This window comes from Lissotriton helveticus, chromosome 3_1 (assembly GCF_964261635.1).
Source record: "Lissotriton helveticus chromosome 3_1, aLisHel1.1, whole genome shotgun sequence".
NCBI classification, from domain to species: Eukaryota; Metazoa; Chordata; class Amphibia; order Caudata; family Salamandridae; genus Lissotriton; species Lissotriton helveticus.
The window spans coordinates 329,295,099-329,314,584 of record NC_136061.1 but is presented as its reverse complement, the minus strand read 5'-3'; the positions used below and the strand labels follow the sequence as shown (position 1 = coordinate 329,314,584).

Sequence of the window (19,486 nt, the reverse complement as noted above, 5' to 3'; positions counted from 1 at the left end):
AATGCACACTGGGAAACGTGGACAAGAGTGTCATATTAAGCGATAGACAGAAGGATATATTGACGAGGGAGATGCTGGAGACGGTCTACGAGAAATGTGGACACAGAGACACAATGAAATGTACGCAGTGAACATAGAGTCTAGGATGCCCAAGGCATTGAGAAGCTTGAACTCTAGACTTGGAGTTTTGGAGTACTTAGTGGATGGATGGGGATACTACCTGCTTTGCATGTATCACTCAAATAGCAAACTAAATTTGTCATTTTGTGCTAACATTACAGTAGATCTTCAAAGGGGTCTTGTTTCTTTATAGACTGAATTAAAATCTTACTATTTTTAGAGCAAGGCTAATTATTACTGCATTTTATTTAATTATGAACTCACTTGCATGCATTGCAGATTAAGAACAATTATACAATAACCCTATAAAACATAACCTGTTTAGAAATGATTCGTATCAATCTACTTGGAATTTTAACAGATCAAAGATAAGATGATATTTCAGAAAGCACATGCTACAGGGCGGTATAGAAAAGAGAAGAGCCAAATGTCTTTTTGATCATATGTTTTCTCCCCTAGCTCTTGCATCGTTGATTGAAACGTGCGATGACGTCAGTGAATGCAGTGAATACAATAATTTCAGCACCGCCATAGTAGAGCTTTTCAAGCTCACCATTGGGCTGGGAGACCTGGAGATCCAGCAGGATTCGAAGTACCCAGTGCTGTTCCTGCTCCTGCTTATATCCTACGTCATACTGACCTTTGTCCTCCTCCTCAACATGTTGATTGCGCTCATGGGAGAAACCGTGGAAAAGGTCTCCAAAGAAAGCGAGCACATTTGGAGGCTTCAGGTTGGTGTTTACTTATTACCTCTATAACGGGTGTGCTGAGTTGAAAAGTCCTAGAAATTACAACTTCACAACTTGTTTTGTAAACGTTGCCAGTTGCTGAAATTTTTAAAAATGGGGGGTGTAAGCGACATTGCCGGCATGGAAAGTTGTCACTTGCTCTCAGAACTCTAAGTACACCACTCGGCAACAGTGGCATAGCTAGACCTACTGCCACCTGGGGCACCCCTTAAGTTTGCTGCCCCGTGCAGGTAAGAGAAGGGGATTGGTTTATGTAGGTGCCACTGGGAACAGCAGAAATTAACACCACTATTTTCAGACTGCCAAAATTGTACTTGTGTTTGTGCAAATGTAGCCCTAACAATTTCAGATACATCAGATTGCACTAGTCTACGTGTGACTTTGCACTGATGTTTGTAATGAAAGTTGGACCTATCAGCAAGTATAAATGTGCTTTGTGCACCAAACGTTCGATGCAGATGCCATTAGGTCAAAGCCTACCACATAGTGAAGCTGTCTGGTTGTAAAAAGACTTTTTGTGGACATTCTGAAAGATTCCCTGGGGATGCAATCCGCCTACTGCTTACCATTGGCTTTGTGGTTTGTAACTCACATTTGCTTGCTTTCTATTTGCTGGTTTTCTTTGTTTTAGGCTGTCCAGCATGTCTTTGTCCCTTCTGTGGAGCATAGTTGCTCCTTGTGTTCTTCCACAAGTGCTCGCTTTCTGTAAACAGGCCTTTAAATTGTCTTCCTATTTTGTCACATTTGCTGTGCATTCAAAGACAGAGGTCGACTTCAACATGAAGGGATTTTTGTGACAATCTTGCTGGCTAATGAGGGTGGGAAAGTAAGGGTTTTTGTCTATCACACAACAAAATGTAACTCTGTGCAAATGAACTGAGCAAAAATATCAGAAGTATGAAAGCACAAATAGAGCACTTTTTTGTAATTCTAGGTGATGCAATTTTCACACATTGTTCTTTGTGCGCTGTATAGTTTTATCAGTAAAACTACACTATGCTATGCCACCACACTCCACTCCGCTCTAAGCCCCTCCACTCTACGACCCTCCGTGACACTCTATGCCCCTCCGTGCTCCTCTACTTTACGACCCTCCACTCTATGACACTCTACCCTACAACACTCTACTCCACTGTACTCTACTCCACTCTGAGCAATTCTCTCTACAGAACTATACTTTATTCCACTCTACACCAATCAATGACACTCCACTCTTCAACACTCTACTCAATGAAACTCCACTTCACTCTATGCCACTCCATTTTATGACAATCTACTCCACCACTCCACTGTATGCCACTCTACGCCCCTCAACTCTACGCTCCTCCACTCTATACCACTCCATTCTAGGATGCTCCACTCTAGGACCCACCACCATACGTCACTCCACAACACTCTTCACCACTCTATGCCACACCACTCTACTCCTCTACTCCAACCTATGCCACTCCACTGCACGACACTCTACTCCACTCTATAACACTACACTAAACTCTATGCAATTTCCTCCATGCCACTCCACACCACTCGACTCCACTTTATGACACTCCACTACACAACACTCTATGACACTCCACTCTAGGGCACTCCCCTCTACGACACTCTTCTCTAAGACACTGCACTCTATGATGCTCCACTCTAAGACACTCTACTCCACTACTTCACTCCACACTATGCCACTCTTTGCCCCTCCAATGTACAACAACAATGTGCCACTTCACTCTATGCCCCTTCAATCTACGCCCCTCCACTCTATGCCACTTTACTCCACTCTACGTCACATCACGCCAAGCCACTCCATTATACCATGTGACACTTTACTCCACTTTAAGCTACACCACTCCACTCTATGCCAGTTCACTTTACACCATTCCACCCCATGCCACTCCACTTCAAAACACTCCACTCTACTGCAGTCGAATCTATGACATTGCACTCTATGACACTCTACTCTACACTTTGCCACTCCACTACTCTATTTCACCCTATGCCACTCCACTCTACAACACTCTTCTCCACTCAACACAACTCCCTCTACACTACTCCACTCTCCTCCACGACACTCTACTCCACCATTCCACTCTACACTACTCCACTGTCGGGACTCTATGACACAATACTCCACACCATGCCATTCCGCTCTATCACACACTATTCCATGCTACGCCACTTCACTCTATGCCCGTCTGCTCTAGGCCCCTCCACTCTACAACACTTCACTCCACTCCCACTCAACCTTCTCTACTTCATGACACTCCACTCCACAACACTCCACAACACTCCACTCCACTCTACAACACTCTACTCTACTCTACTGTTGGCCACTGTAGACCACTCCACCTACAACACTTCATCCCACTCTCCTCTACGCCACTAACTCAGCCGTGCTAAACAGCAGCCACACTGGTGTACAGCATGGCTAAAACATATTTGCAAAGGCAAAAGCTCTTGCGTAGGCACCACCTATTGGTTTTGCCAATGCTTGGTACTTTTTTTAAGGCATTACAAATACCCCAGATAAATGACAGTGACATTGGTATAAGCTATGTAATATGGAAGAACATCTGGTATGAGCCGAACATGGATGAACGTCCTGACAGAGAGCTCGGGCTCGTCCATTGCTTCCACATTGCTGGTCGTCACAAAAGTCTCCTCACATGCACTCACCTTGAAGGAAGTTCTGGTGGAAAATGTACTGGCCCACAGCGGATGGTCTGCTGAGTCAGAATACACACAATAACACAACCACTGAAATCCAACTTGGGGGCTTATTTATTAGCCCTTGCGTCACCTTTGTGTCACCGGTGCCACTTTTTGTGAATCACCAGCAGGGTAAAAAATGTGCCATATTGCATCATATTTACAATGTAACTCTAGGAAGGGCAGAACTCATACAGCAGAGTTCAGGGGGAAGCTGGGGGTAAAGTCCTTTTGTTCCTGTGACTTCTTAACAGTAGGCCAGCTCTCCTCGGGCCCTTGGAGATCTCTTCAAGCAAGGGGACGCAGCCACAGCAAAGTCCTTCCCCTCTCCTTGGCAACAAAGCAACTGCTGGTCAGTCCACAAAGCCTATGGACTAGATAGCCTTTCAATAGTGAAAAACAAAATTGGCAGTATTTCACTATCAGAGCATGTCACCCACACTAGTACATGCTCTACCTTTCACATACACTGCACCCTGCCCAGGGGGGTACCTTGGGCCTTTCATTGGGGTGTCCAATGTGTACAGAAAGGAAAGGCATAGGCCTGGCCAGTGTGGACACTGGTCAGGTCAGCATGGCAGTTAGGAACTGCACACACCATTTCAGGGCTACTCATGTGGGTGGCACAATCAGTGCTGCAGGCCCACTAGTAGCATTTGAATCACCAGCCCTGGCACACTCAGTGCACTTTACTAGGGACCTACTGGTAAAACAAATATGCCAATCATGGATAACCAATCACAATAACAATTTATACAGAGAGCATATGCACTATAGCACTGATCAGCAGTGCAAAGTAGTGCAAAGCAGCATTCAAGCTAATGTGTGTTACTTTTAATGCAACTTTCCAGCGCATAAAAAGTTATGCTCTGGGGAATGAAATACTAAGACTTTGCTCTACGTTGGGTGTTGGGTGCGGCAGTGGTGGCTGATCGCGATGCAACGTCTCCACCCTAGTGTATAACAGCCGGGTCGAAAAATGTTGAATTCGCATGTCAGTTTGGCTCGCCAAAAATGGCCGGCCAAACCGTAATGTGCTTTTAGTAGTGCCCACAACTCCTCCTGAAGCTCATGAGGATGACCTGGCCACACCCTGGTGGCTTGGCTACCCAGCAGAGGCACTGGTGAACAAGAAAATGTTAATAACATTATTTTATTAATATTTTATTTTCCACTGTTGACTCTGCTGGGTAGCAGCAGTGGGGCGACGCTCCTCCACCATATCGAAGGAGCTGCCCCTGGGGTGGAGCATGATAAACACACCTGGAGCATAGCCACCCACCCCATTCATTGTATAGGTCATTACCTATATAGGTCCTCACCTAAATTAGGTATCAGTCCCTGGCTTTGATTCACTGCCCTGGAAATTGGGGGCCTCCTTTATGAGGTTTTGCCATAGCCTTCCTGCTGCACATTCCCTACGGCCAAATGCGCCGGGAAAATGCGGACAGGAATGCACCGTATCTATAAGATACAGCGTATTCCTGTCCTTTTCCCCTGCGCCAGCGCACAATGGGCTGTTGTGCGCCAACGCAGGCACCTTTGCGCCATGGTGCAAAGGTGCCTGTGTTGAGGGGATGATTATTTTTGTACAGGAAGGGAAACCTTTCTGTACAAAAATAATCACAAGAGGCTTTTTCCTCTTTCTATGTGTGCTGCAGAATGCAGCACACATAGAAAAAGGAAAAACGAGGATAAATAAAGATATTTCTCCCCGTTGGGCCTCCATTACACCTAAGCTTTTGGCAGTGCCTCAGATTTACGATTTCTCGTAAATCTAGGGCAGTGTCAAAAGGCCATGGATGTTGCTAGGAACGCCCCCAGCAACACCCATTGCACTCCCCTTTAACTCAGAACACTGCGTTAAAGGGACTGATATTTATCAGGCAAAATTAAGCCAATAAAAGTGGCCTAATGCTGCCCGATAAATATCAAGCAGGTTTCTGCCCCACGGAACGTCAAACAAAGTGACGTTCGGGAGGCGCAAGGAGTCTCATAAATGAGGCCCTGGGTCTTTTTATGTATTTATTTATGTATGTATTTTGCAGAGTGCAACTCTAGCACAAGTTGATAGTGCAGAGAATAACATATATAGTAAAAAATTTAAGTTTTGTAATGTATCTGTGCCAGACAGTCACTGTTTTCGTCTTTCAGATACCGTATATTCTTTGCTCAAATCCTATATACTAATCTAAATCGATAAACAGTAAAACCTTAAGTAATGGAATTGCTGTATTATTTGGTATTCACCTCAGAGCAGAGTGGTTGCCTGTTTTGGAGTGATAAGCATCTATCATGTTTAAGTTAACGTACAACATAACAATTAGAAAATCACTACTTTGGTTTTTTCAGAGAGCCAGAACTATTTTGGATTGTGAAAAATCCTTACCTCAGTGGCTGAAGGCTAAATTTCAACTTGGCGAAAGGTGCAAGGTATCCACAGATGACTACAGGACCTGCTTAAGGTAATTATCTAATATGTTAAGTAGGATTGAGGGCCCTTTTGCCATTCCTGCAAACACACAATAGTCATGTTACTGCCTAATGTTACATATTTGCACCTCTGGGGACCTATAAAGTGGAGACCCTACTATCCCAATCACAAGGGGAATGTGGGTGCTGTGTTAAGTTACCCCTTCATTATTTCAGTTCAGAAAGTTGCTGAAAACTTGGTTGTTTGACCAATAATTTTTTCTATTAATTGTACTATTTTTGAAACCTGATAATGCTCTCATGGGGATAATGAGTTGAGTTATAGCGCCAAGACACCCACGGGTATAAGATGCGCTTTCCACATTTTAAAAATAAATAAATGTATCAAGGAAGGGCTGATAGAAAAAAGTCTAGCCATTCCTTCTCACTCCTTTTGCTTATTCATCCATCGTACTTGTGAGGGCCTATGAAAATCAACAACTGGAAAGGTGTAGCATAGGCGCAGAGGGTATAAATAAACAGACAAATACCAGGCAGTGAGGCAATACTAGTCATTTATTATCCCAGATACCAGAGTCTCTGCACACCTAGAAGGATTGATAACCCAGGTCTAGGTGCTCCTGGACCCCCAGCCCGTAACAGTTATTCAAGGGTGAAGGTACACTCAAGTTTCTGGTCAGCAAACGTCTGCCTGAGGTACCGATACAGCTGTGCAAGAAAAGTGGCTAAGACCAAGCCTGCCAAGGAACAAGCTCCCAAAATCAGACCCCTAACCCTCCTGCTCAGGACAGGGCTTATGATTCATCAGGGCCATGTGCAAATTAACAAATATAGAGTCACATCAAGGTAAATCTGCAGACTGAGATGATTATATTAATAGTGTTAGTCTCATACCGAGGCCTTGTGAGTCTCAGTCACTTTGTGGCAAAGGAACACCTCTCACTGGAGGTGGAACTGGACCAAATCTGTGGAAGAAAATAAAGACATAACCTAACAAATGTCCCACCTCTTTTTACCTCAAATGATCTCTCGATACTTCTTCTGAGGACTCAAAGGCAAGATGGCACATCCCAAGACGGAAGAAAGCTTTCATTGAGGGTTTAACAGTAGAACATTTCTAAGTAATCCTCAAACAAAAATTTCTAGCTGATTCGACCAACCAATGGTAGGCTAAAGGCACTGATGACTACTCATTGGTTGTTTAGGGTAGCCACCGTTAAAGCCTTGTAGACCACCTTTAATAAACAGAGCAGTCAAAGAATCAAAAGGATTTCATCTGCTCCCGGTTTTTGGATAACACCGAGTGGTGCTACCATTTACGGTAAACATCCTTTACAACGAAACTTTTTCCACGCAGTACCTTTACAACGCAGGAATTACAACGCAAGTCGTTACAACGGCTTGCGCTGGAGGGCACTGTAGGATAGGGGATAGTTTAATTTACTATACAAAACCTTCCCTACTATCCACGGGGACTTGAGTTGGAATAGTAAATTAAACTATTCACTATCCAGCGCCCCCCAACGCAAGTCGTTGTAACGACTTGCATTGTAAAACCTGCGTTGTAAAGGCATGCGTGGAAAAAGGATGCGTTGTAACGACATACATCCCCATTGACAGCTGATCGTTTGCCCCTCACTGCTGAGCATCTTCTGTTGCCTCTTTTAAAAGATCCATCCCCTGGAACTAAAACCTTTCAGTTCCCAGACTGAGTGCCTGAGACATTTCAATGTGTTTGGGGGAGTCCTGGGTACTGCATGAGAGACACTAAAACATCTGTAGCACCCATACTTGATCACAGGCTCACCAGTACAGAATGCCCTCAAAAGGAAGCAGGGAAACAAGCACGATAGAGTGTGGGGTGATGGCCTCTATCAACCAACACTTGCCATTAGCATGGTGCACCGGCATGTCGGTGGGATACCTCTATCGAGCACACTACAAACTAGGCAATCTTTTCTTTTTAACCCTGAATTCATTTCTTCGATTCCTGCCGCTGGGTAGTGGTAGAATCCCTACATGTAAAGATTAGAAGCAGTCTGGATGTTCTAACATATGTTCGATTGCATCTGTTTAGTCATGCTAGTGCATGGGTCCGAAAATGCTGGAACGTGCTGGCATGTCAGTGTCACTATGATGTCTATTCCCAGCAACAGCAAAAAGAGTGGCACTGCTGCAGCTTGGGCGATCAGAGCCCGGTGAATACAAGAATTAATCCTTGTCACTGCATGAAAAAGAGCTCTGTCACTACAGTACAGAAGCAGTTAAAACAAGCACTGGGACAAAGCCAATCGATTTGGCAGAGTGAAATATTTTTGCAACCTCAAATTTATGCATAGAACATGTACCGCCTGGGCAGTGACACAAGCATCCCTGACACTCACATGTACTACATAGATAAACAGCAGTGCAAGCTTGCCTTAGACATAGATGCACATAGACCATGTAACGCCTGGGCAGTGACACAAGCATCCCTGACACTCACATGTACTACATAGATAGACAGCAGTGCAAGTTTGCCTTAGACATAGATATCATCACATAAGAAACAAATGTCTGACCCTGTGTTGCTAGAACTTACAGTGCTGCTGAATGGTGGTCATTGAATCATAATGCCTGGTCAGATTGAGTAAAATCCATGTAATGCATCCACGTGATAAATCCATGAAGTAAATCCATGTAGTGCATCTCGCATCTCAAAACACACATTAGGCATGTTAGAAGAGGCCCAGCATGCATAAGAGGTAATGCAAAGACCATGCTGCATAGATCACAGCAGTGCGTGAGTTTGCCACACACAGACCTGCCACATCACAGGCAGTAACATGGGGGACTCACCTTGATACAGAGAATAGGCACAGACAGAATCAGTGATAACCTCACTCAAGTGCAGGGAAAAGTTACAGCACTGGAAGCTGCAGTGCAGATTTCATATACACATAGCAGGCACTGGACCTTGAGCAATGGTGTAAGCTACCATCACACATAATCAGGTGGAGCACAGATTGCAAGCAAAGTCAGCTTCCCTGCCAGACTAAGGACATGGTTTCACATAGACACACAAATCAGTAAAGCACAGGCACACTAGCAGCAGTAAAACAACCCCCCCGCCCGCTCCTATTACTTCTTCCACCATAAACACAGAGCAAGAGAAGGGTAGAGTGCAAATGAGTGCAGCATTGGCAAAATTCCCTCTTTCCCTCTCTTTCTCCCTCTATCTAACACACACGCACACACAAAACACATACATCACTGGTAGCTGCACTGCAAGTTCACACGAGTATTGCATTGGCATCAGTACTGCAAGGGTCTATCACTTGCAAATAACAGTTGCAGCTAAAGATTTGCACGCATAACAGGTACAGAATTGTTTCCCTCAGTAGCCAAGCAGATACAGCACAAGATGCAGTAGCAAAGGCTTCCTTCATGCAAAAAGTACAGCGTAAGCAGCATCAGTGCAGTTTTCAGTCACTCACACAGCAGATGTACTGCACTTGCAGCAGCAGAACCAGCTTCCATCATACTTAATGAGCAATCACAACAAAGTTAGAAAATGTGTAAGCGTTCCTTGCATACACTGAAGCACAGCAGCACGGTAAGTTACACTAAAACAAGTTTCGCATAGCACAGACAATAGCTGTGCAAGTGTCTCCCACGCAGTGCAGGCTTAGCAAGAGGAGATGTAATGCAAGCTTTCTTCATATATACACAGCACAGCACGTTCTTGGTCCAAGTTTAGGCTGTCAGCCTGTCTGCTTTGCATGCACTTGTATGAATGAGCCTGTAATAACTTTCACAAGCAGCAACAGGATGACTTTATAGAGAGAGAGCTAGGAAGACATCACCTTCAAGAACCATCAGTCCTTGGCATCGATGGAGCAGACACCCGGAAGGAAGAAAAGAAAAGGAACAACCAGTTCACGGTGGAAAGGAGCCCATGAGCTGCGGAGGTGTGGGGTGTGAGGGAAAAGAACAGAGACACAAGCAGCTAATGGGAGTGAGAGTGGTATAAGTTCACAGTGGCAGTGATCTGCTGAGAGGACACTCTGGATCAGCCAAGACACCTCCTCCAGACCAGTACCACTGATGCTGTATTGTCAGGAACGAGTGCCCCCTTACGCATGATACAAAATCACCCCCTATACTACATTTATATAAACAATATATATCACAGTGTCTTGTTTCCAGCTCCAAGAATGGGCATGGCCATGAATGCAAAGCTCTTGCAGGGAGGCTGGAAGTAATGATGGAAGGACATGTGATTTGCGTTATCGGTTCGACTAAACGAGTGGGAGTGAAGTGAAACTATCAGAAAAAGACATCAACAAAAGCAGTGAACTTACAAACTGTGTGTTCTTTCTGCAGGATCAATGAAGTGAAGTGGACCGAATGGCACAACCATGTGACGTGCATACATGAGGAGCCAGGGCACACAATGCCTGAAGGTACTGTTTATTCTGTTTAAAACTTGTTTTATTATCCTTAAATCATGCCATTGCAAAATGAACAACGAATCACAATAAAAAAGTACAATATTGATTTTCAATTTTTTGTAAGCCATGGGACCAAATCCATTTGAAAGACCAATTCTTATCTCTTAATTGTTGTGTCATTGCAAATAACCTGCACAATACATTTTCCTTAACATTGTCCTGAAAAGAACTGTAGCTCATTATTCAATCTCTTCTTCAAAAAATGTAAATGCAAACACATGCCCTGTTATGAGGTACATAAAGGCAACCATCCCTGATTAAAGGTATTAGGGGTCGTACTGTAAATAGCCAGGGTGAAGGCTTCTGTCCTCCATGATGCACATATCAAGTCTAATTCACGCAACGATTTGCAGGTGTAAGTTTTACTTACCTGTGCAAATGGCTTGGATACTGAGTGCAAGGAAGGTACAAAAGGTGACCAGGCAGTCATTCGGTTTATTCTGCCATCACATTAGTGCTTTCATCAGTAGCTATACCCAAGGTTTACAGTGTTAATATATGCACACTGCTCATTGTCGGCAGTGCTGGCAGTAGCTATACCCCAAGGCTTGCAGGGTTAATATATGCACACTGCTCATTGTCGGCAGTGCTGGCAGTAGCTATACCCCAAGGCTTGCAGGGTTAATATATGCACACTGCTCATTGTCGGCAGTGCTGGCAGTAGCTATACCCCAAGGCTTGCAGGGTTAATATATGCACACTGCTCATTGTCGGCAGTGCTGGCAGTAGCTATACCTCAAGGTTTGCAGTATTAAAATATGCACACTGCTCATTGTCTGCAGTGCTGGCAGTAGCTATACCTCAAGGTTTGCAGGGTTAATAGATGCACACTGCTCATTGTCGGCAGTGCTGCCAGTAGCTATACCTCAAGGCTTGCAGTGTTAAAATATGCACACTGCTCATTGTCTGCAGTGCTGGCAGTAGCTGTACCTCAAGGCTTGCAGGGTTAATATATGCACACTGCTGATTGCCCGCAGTGCTGGCAGTAGCTGAACCCCAAACCTTGCAGTGTTAATATATGCACACTGCTCATTGCCGGCAGTGCTGGCAGTAGCTATACCCCAAGGCTTGCAGGGTTAATATATACACACTGCTCATTGTCAGTAGTGCTGGCAGTAGCTATACCCCAAGGCTTTCAGGGTTAATATATGCACACTGCTCATTGTCGGCAGTGCTGGCAGTAGCTATACCCCAAGGCTTGCAGGGTTAATATATGCACACTGCTCATTGTCGGCAGTGCTGCCAGTACCTATACCTCAAGGCTTGCAGTGTTAAAATATGCACACTGCTCATTGTCTGCAGTGCTGGCAGTAGCTGTACCTCAAGGCTTGCAGGGTTAATATATGCACACTGCTCATTGCCTGCAGTGCTGGCAGTAGCTGAACCCCAAACCTTGCAGGGTTAATATATGCACACTGCTCATTGCCGGCAGTGCTGGCAGTAGCTATACCCCAAGGCTTGCAGGGTTAATATATACACACTGCTCATTGTCGGTAGTGCTGGCAGTAGCTATACCCCAAGGCTTGCAGGGTTAATATATACACACTGCTCATTGTCGGCAGTGCTGGCAGTAGCTATACCCCAAGGTTTGCAGTGTTAATATATGCTCATTGTCTGCAGTGCTAGCAGTAGCTATACCCCAAAGCTTGCAGTGTTAATATTTTGCACACTGCTCATTGTCATCAGTGCTAGCAGTAGCTATACCCCAAGGCTTGCAGGGTTAATATATGCACACTGCTCATTGTCGGCAGTGCTAGCAGTAGCTATACCCCAAGGCTTGCAGTGTTAAAATATGCACACTGCTCATCGTCGGCAGTGCTAGCAGTAGCTATACCCCAAGGCTTGCAGTGTTAATATATGCACACTGCTCATCGTCGGCAGTGCTAGCAGTAGCTATACCCCAAGGCTTGCAGTGTTAATATATGCACACTGCTCATCGTCGGCAGTGCTAGCAGTAGCTATACCCCAAGGCTTGCAGTGTTAATATATGCACACTGCTCATCGTCGGCAGTGCTAGCAGTAGACGTACCAGCAAAGCTTGCAGTGTTAATATTGTGCACACTGTTCATTGTGTAGTTACAGTAGGTGGCAAAGGTAACACAGTGAATAAATACTAGCCTTGTCGTCATGTTATCTACGAAAACGGAAAACAACATGCTTTAGACAAACTAAGAAGTGCTGAACAGTGGAGACAATCATGTTCAGAGTAAATGTCATCTCTTTGACTCTGGGAACGTGTTTATCTTGCTCTTTCCAGCGTCTCCATGTTGGCAGTCTCCCAGTTCACATATGATGTTGTTCCCTGTGCTGTAGTTCTGCCTTATAACCTCAAGAAGGTGAGCAGGTATGCGATTGGCCACGGGAGGGTTAAAGGCTTACAGGTACATGCATCAACCATTTATGTGAGTGCAAACGGTTCGATTCGCAAACATCGGCCATTTGCTCCCGCAAAAAGGGCTTCTGCGATGCATCAACCTGTCAGCCTTTTCCAATTTATGAAATCGCAAAATATTGAGATTTCTTAAATTGCTATTGCATTTAAGGAATTGAAAATTGCGATTCCTTAAATGCAATGCATGATGGAATCGCAAATTGCGATTTTGCTAATAGGGGGTGCAAATTACCATCAATTTGTACTTGATGGTTATTTGCAAAACGTAGGTTACAAACATACACATGTGCTTGGGGCATGTGTGTGTGTGTAACATGTGTGCATAGATTGATTTTAGGGGCCCAACAGGGTGTCCTTGTGACACCCTTGCACCCTATTGATATTTGCAAATTGCGCATGCAATCTCCCATTCATTCCTCTTGGCCCTAAGGCCTGTAGGCCCATAGGAATGAATGGGAAGGCATTCCTTAATTGTGAGTCACAATTTGCGAGTCGCAATTAAGGAATTTTTGGGAATCGCTAATTTTGTAGCGATTCCTACATCCATAGGCTTTTACAGTTCCTTAACAGCGATTCCTTAATAATCGTAATTAAGGAATCACAAAAGCCTACATTGATGCATGTGCCTGCTAGTTCTGTTGCTGGAACAAAAAACAGCGTATTATTAATCACACTGGCGAAACCTATTGCATTTACCAATACTTGTTTCTATTGCAATGTGCCACTGACTCTTAAAGAGAGATTAGCACAGATGTAAAATGCATCAAATGTCAAGACAATCTAACAATGTATTGTTTCTTCCTCCGCAGGCGTTCGCAAACTGAATATGATCGCAGAAGAAGAAATGGATAGCTTTGCCGAAAAAGATCGAGGACTCGTGATAAACATGAATGAACCAAACAGCATCCCATTTGAGACAGAGGTTTAATTACTGTTGCCACCACAAAGGCCACACTTCTCTATTTATGCCAATTGAACCTTGTTGAAGAGGTATTTTAGTCGCTGCTCCCTCTTGTGGACCACAGAGTGACTACATTTAGTGGTTCCACTGGGCTCTTCGGTGGAACATGGAGCACATCATGAACCATAATGTGGCACCACTGTGGAAGAGATTCATGTGGGTACCACAAAACCTATCAGCACAATCTCTGTGCACAGAGGCCAGCTCTCACTTGCAGGTTCCAAGGAGTGCTCATGCAGTGATATGGTGCTATCCGTCCTCTAAGGCGAAAGTGTGTTATCCCTAAAGTGCCTTTGCAAATCAGGTTCCATGAAATAACTACATCCCACTCTAAGAGTTTGGTATTCAGATTAAACACCTACTATAAGCCATAATATGCTTCCGTGACTTTAAAAGAGACATGTTAGAAACTTGGAACACTTGATTAGGAAGACAATGGGCTGAAAACTCCAAATTAAATCAAGAAACCTGGTTGGATGATCACTTGCAAGTGAGATACGGTATTAGTTGGAATATAAGTGCATTCTTACAATACTTGTACTTTTTTAAGGTAAAATATCCAAAATGTTGGGGGTTTTATCTTGTACTTTTGTCTTACACTTGTCTGAAACCGTGGAGGATGAAGAAAGCAAAATATTAAGAGAAAGACACACCTATGTTAACACGCCACGTATCTGCCCCCTGACTGATCTGTCCACGTGTGCTTTATTAAATGTTAAAAAATAGAATCCATTTCTAAAACTTGAACAGTTCCCTTGAACCAAATTAATGTGCTTGTATTAAAATGGGGCTGGTACTTTTTTTATCTGAGACATATTTTGTGATCTGGGACATATTTTGTGAACTGTGTTTCTAGATACTCTTAAAAGCATAAACTATGCAAAGGTGTTCTTATTTTGAATACATTATATCTAGATGTATATATTTTAATTGTGGTGCAGGTATTTATTGAACGTCTTACCTCATTGATCTTTAATAATTAACAAACAACATCCTCTGTATAGAAATCTTTGTTATATGTGTGGAACATTCTTACTGGAATATTACATTCTCTAGTAAGATCTGTCTCCAAGTGTACTGTAAGCATGCCACCTAGTGATCATTACTGGTATAAACACCGTATTCGAAGCTACACAAGGCGTTGTTGAAAAAAAGTGCGCCTTTCAGTCAAATGTATATTTATTTGAGCCAGGAATTGTATTTTATATAGAAAAACTACCTAGATTTTGCACCTTTCAGATTTTATGAAGATTTTTGTATATTTGCTATTTATTAATTTTATGTAAAAGTACGAATAACAAGTGTTTTGTAATTATTATCTATTTGTATACTTGAATGATGCATACTTGTTTACAATGGTTTAAGTGTATGTGTATTTTTCTGTCTGAGTTACTGTGCCTAATGCAAGTGAGGTTCCTTGCAACGATGGAATCAGAATATATGAAAGTTGTGTTTTTTAACTGAATTAAAATACGAAGGAGCTGAGAACATTTAAGATAACAGATGAAGTGGCGATGTCTATCAGCAGGAAAATGGACTCTGAAACAGAACTTGTAAAGGCACTGTTCAGCAATTTGCTAATCACTCATGAGTGAAAATGAGATTAAATATTAAAGGAAGGCTTGCTTTTCTCCTCAGAGACCCAACTCAGTTACTGTCTTGTTGCAATTGTTAAACCTAATACGATGATATTTAAGTTTTTCGTTACAAAATGTGCTATATAGAATGTATGTACTACTGAGCCATTGCAAACTACTTTTTCTAAATACATATTTATTAATACGTTTTTGTGTAATAAAAAACATTGAAATTTGTATGGACTGAGAACTTATATGTAGACACACCTAGTATGTAAACTAATTAACTATCTGTAAAGCAATACACATACAACAGAACACATCATTTGAGTGGAAGAACAAAACAAACATATTGAGTCAAAAAGAAATCGATCCAGTCAGCCAGAATGGAATTAATATTATTATTATTATTTGAATTTATAATGCGCAGCAGCTACCCAAAAAGGGTTTCCCGGCACAAACCGCAGATCCAAAGGGTGGATGGAGACATGATAGATGGTTAATTGTTAAAAAGCCATGTCTTTAAGGATTTGCCAAAATTGAATGTAGTCGGTCTCGTTGCGTAGTGCTGTAGGCAATGCACTCCACAGTGAGGGACCCAGATAGGAGAACGACCTTTCACCAATCCGGGAAAGTTTGATTTTGGGAACTGTGAATTTCCCTTGCTTGGAGGAGCGGAGGTTACGAGAGGGGAATAGGGGCAGACCAGGGATTGAAGGTATTTCGGGGCATTACCTGCTTTGATTTTATGCATGAAACTCAGTGCTTTGAATTTGACTTGGTTTTCTACCCCGAGCCAATGCAGGTTTCGTAGATGTGGAGATATGGAAGTGGCTCTTGGGACCCTGCATAACAGCCTGGCTGCAGAATTCTGTACCATCTGCAGCTTGCTTGTTATAATTTTGTTAGAGCCCAGGTATAGCACATTACCGTAGTCCAGCCTTGACGTAATCAGGGCATTGACCACGGTTTTCTGGGAGGACTCTGGCAACATCCAGCAGATTTTTTTTAGCCTTTTAAGGATGGCGAAACACGTAGCTGTCATTTTTACCGCTTGCGAGCGCATGCTAAGAGAGTCATCAATGATGATGCCCAGGTTACGAGCTTGGGGGGAGGGTGTGGTAACAGCTCAAAATGCAAGACAAACCCCACCTCACAACACAGTAGTGTTGTGAGATGCACTCAAAAATACAAAGCATAATATATTTCAATTTACCATGATTAATTGCATTTTGATTTAACAGAGGCAAGGGCAGATTAGATTGCATGTGAGTCTTCAGATGTTTCTTAAAAAGTTTGTTGATTCTTTTCTGGATTCGTAAGGTTAGGTATACCATAACTTAGCAATTGTTACTCAGAGTCTGTTCCCTTTCATATGTGGGCTGGTAAACTACCCCCAGAGGTCAAAATGAGATCATATGTGTGTATTTTGAAGGCCCCAAACTTTTGTGAATACATCACACTTTTCACTTACAGCTAATTCCAGGGATGAGTCACAAATACATCTAGACAACACTTTGTGAATCAGCCCGTCTCTGTTGTGTTACGTTTTTCTTTTACAAAACTTGGAATAAAAGAACAGGACCAGTGGCCTAGCCAGTCCTGGTACGATAAAATAATGCAACATTCCTTTTCTCCATAAAAGAACAGGAGTGCTTCTAACTCCAATGCAAGAGTGAAACTCAGACATAATGGTTCAGTTTAAAAGTAAAAACTAAAAGTAAATCTGCTGTTTCACAAAATCTGGTGTCAGCAAGATACGCGTGGTAAGATTGTTACTCTGTGCATGTTCACCTGCAGCCATCTTGGGGACAGGAGCCCTAATTGCAGGAGTTAGAGAAAGTCAACATGGATGCTATCATACTCTTGCTGAACCGCCAAAATATGAAAGGCAGCAGATGTCCAAGGAGAGTGTGTTTCAAAGCTGGAGACCTAAAACTCCAAGACTACCCTTGGGTCTCCTTTAAAATAGGGGACCAAGAGATGACATTGATCTACTGAGCTTAAAGAATTGCCCAGGACCAGCGTTGGCTTTGGTGACGCCCTGAGCGACGATCTTTGTTGGGGCTCCCATAAGTTCCTTAAACACGGATCCCCTCACTACTGGCCTCCCCACTGTCCATTATCTCTTCCTAGCCCCCTCACGTTTATTTAATTTCCTTTATAACGCTACTCATCATAATGTATGGTGTCATAGCACTTTCGCCACACACACACACAAATTATACAGAGAAAAGGAATCATACAATTGTGTACATCAAGATAAAATACATGGTACAAAAAGGGCCAGGCAATCTCCACTCAGTATAGTATTGTATAGTATAGTATGGTATAGTATAGTATAGTATAAGTATAGGATAGGATAAGTATAGGATCTTACGAGGCACTCGACAGGGATGCCCTCTTTCACCCCTCCTGTTCGCATTGGTGATAGAGCAGCTCGTAGCGAGGGCATGACTGGGGGGCGCTGGGCTGGGTCTTAAGATGGGTGCTCGGATGAATATTATCTCGCTCTATGCGGATGACCTACTGCTCTATTTGGGGGATGCAGTACCTGGCACCACGTCAGCAATGCAGATCTTAGAGAGCTTTGAACAATTATCGGGTCTACGGGTAATAAGGCGAAGACCTATAGCGGACCACTACCCAGACCGGAGGCTCTACCACTGGAAATACAATGGGCTCCCGCTCTTTTAAGTACCTGGGTATCCAAGTGTTTCACCCCCTGGAGAATCTGAGGGAGGGTAACCTGGGTAGGGAGCGAAGAATTCGATGGGGAAAGTATCTGTGAGTGCCTTGGGGCTGTTTTTAACTGGTTCCATCTGAACAGCCTCAAGTGTAACTCGGATAAATCTGAGATACTTTTCTTCCTATATGTCCTCTGGAACCGAACTGGCATGATTGGTGGCCTGTTGACATGTTCCCTCCGGCTCAGGCGTCCATCTGGGCTAAGAACCTGGGAATTAAAATTGACAATGGGCTAACGCTTAATTCCCAGGTGGCTACCCTTACTGGAACCTGTTTCGGCATCCTCCGGATGCTTCGAAAGTTTTTTCCTCTTTTGTCCCAGGAACACCGGAGAATAATTGTACAGGCCCTCATCGGATCCAGATTGGATTACGCCAACATTCTGTACTTGGGCCTCCCAGAATACCTTCTACAGCACCTGCAGGTGACCCAGAACGCGGCAGCACGAGCAATTTTTGGATTGCATCGTCGCGCCAGTGCCTCAAACCTGTTGCAATCCCTCCATTGGCTTCCCATACGGAAGAGGATAAAGTTCAAGGCTCTGACATTAGCTCACAAGGCACTGCATGCCACGGGTGCTAAATACCTACAGAAAAGGTTGGCTTTTTACCGGCCGACGCGATCTTTAAGATCGGAGTCTTTGGCCCTGGCCGCGATCCCGCATATAAAGAGGGCACGCCTGGGAGGGCGATCTTTTAGATACCTGGCCCCTCAGTTGTGGAACTCCCTTCCCTTGTCATTGCGGTCCACGTCCAATCTGTTGGCCTTTAGAAAGGATCTTAAGACCTGGTTATTCTTGAACTAGATTTCTTCTGTCTCCTTCCTCTGTGCTTCCTGTCTGTTGTTATGTTTTTTTAGCTTCCTTTTCTGGGTCTGGAGCATAAAAGCGCCGGGACACTCCTTTGGAGTAGCCGTTGCGCTATACAAGACCCATATATAACGATATATATATAACGAAGGTCACTCAAATCATGTGTTAGGTTGTGGCGCACCCTACAACTCCCTATTATGGCCAGGATATCCCTTTCCAAAATGGTAATGTTACCCCAACTCCTATATATTTTTTTCCAACCTCCCAGTTTTGATGACACCAGGTTGGTTTCGCCCGCTAAACTCTTTGCTGAGAGAATTAGCCTGGGACGTTGGACGCCTGAGAGTCTCCTTGAGGACGTTACAGCGCCCAATGATGAAAATGAACTAGGAGTACCAGATTTTGAGTTTTATATGTTGGCTGCCCAACTGCAATGGTTGGCGCCGTGGTTTGAGGAGGTGAATGAGGAGGGCATTAAAAAAGCCCTGAGATACACTCCTAT

General features: G+C 43.7%; 1 protein-coding gene across 1 annotated transcript in view; it reads left to right on the top strand.

Moving 5' to 3' along the window:
- Positions 1-15,643, top strand: part of TRPV3 (transient receptor potential cation channel subfamily V member 3) — a 90,265-nt gene extending 74,622 nt beyond the window's left edge. Inside the window, exons 15-18 of the mRNA XM_078683589.1 lie at positions 580-851; positions 5,922-6,034; positions 10,368-10,447; positions 13,697-15,643. Coding sequence (XP_078539715.1) covers positions 580-851; positions 5,922-6,034; positions 10,368-10,447; positions 13,697-13,815 — 584 coding nt within the window. The 3' untranslated portion in view covers positions 13,816-15,643. The remainder of the gene's footprint in view (positions 1-579; positions 852-5,921; positions 6,035-10,367; positions 10,448-13,696) is intronic.
- Positions 15,644-19,486: the final 3,843 nt, after the last annotated feature.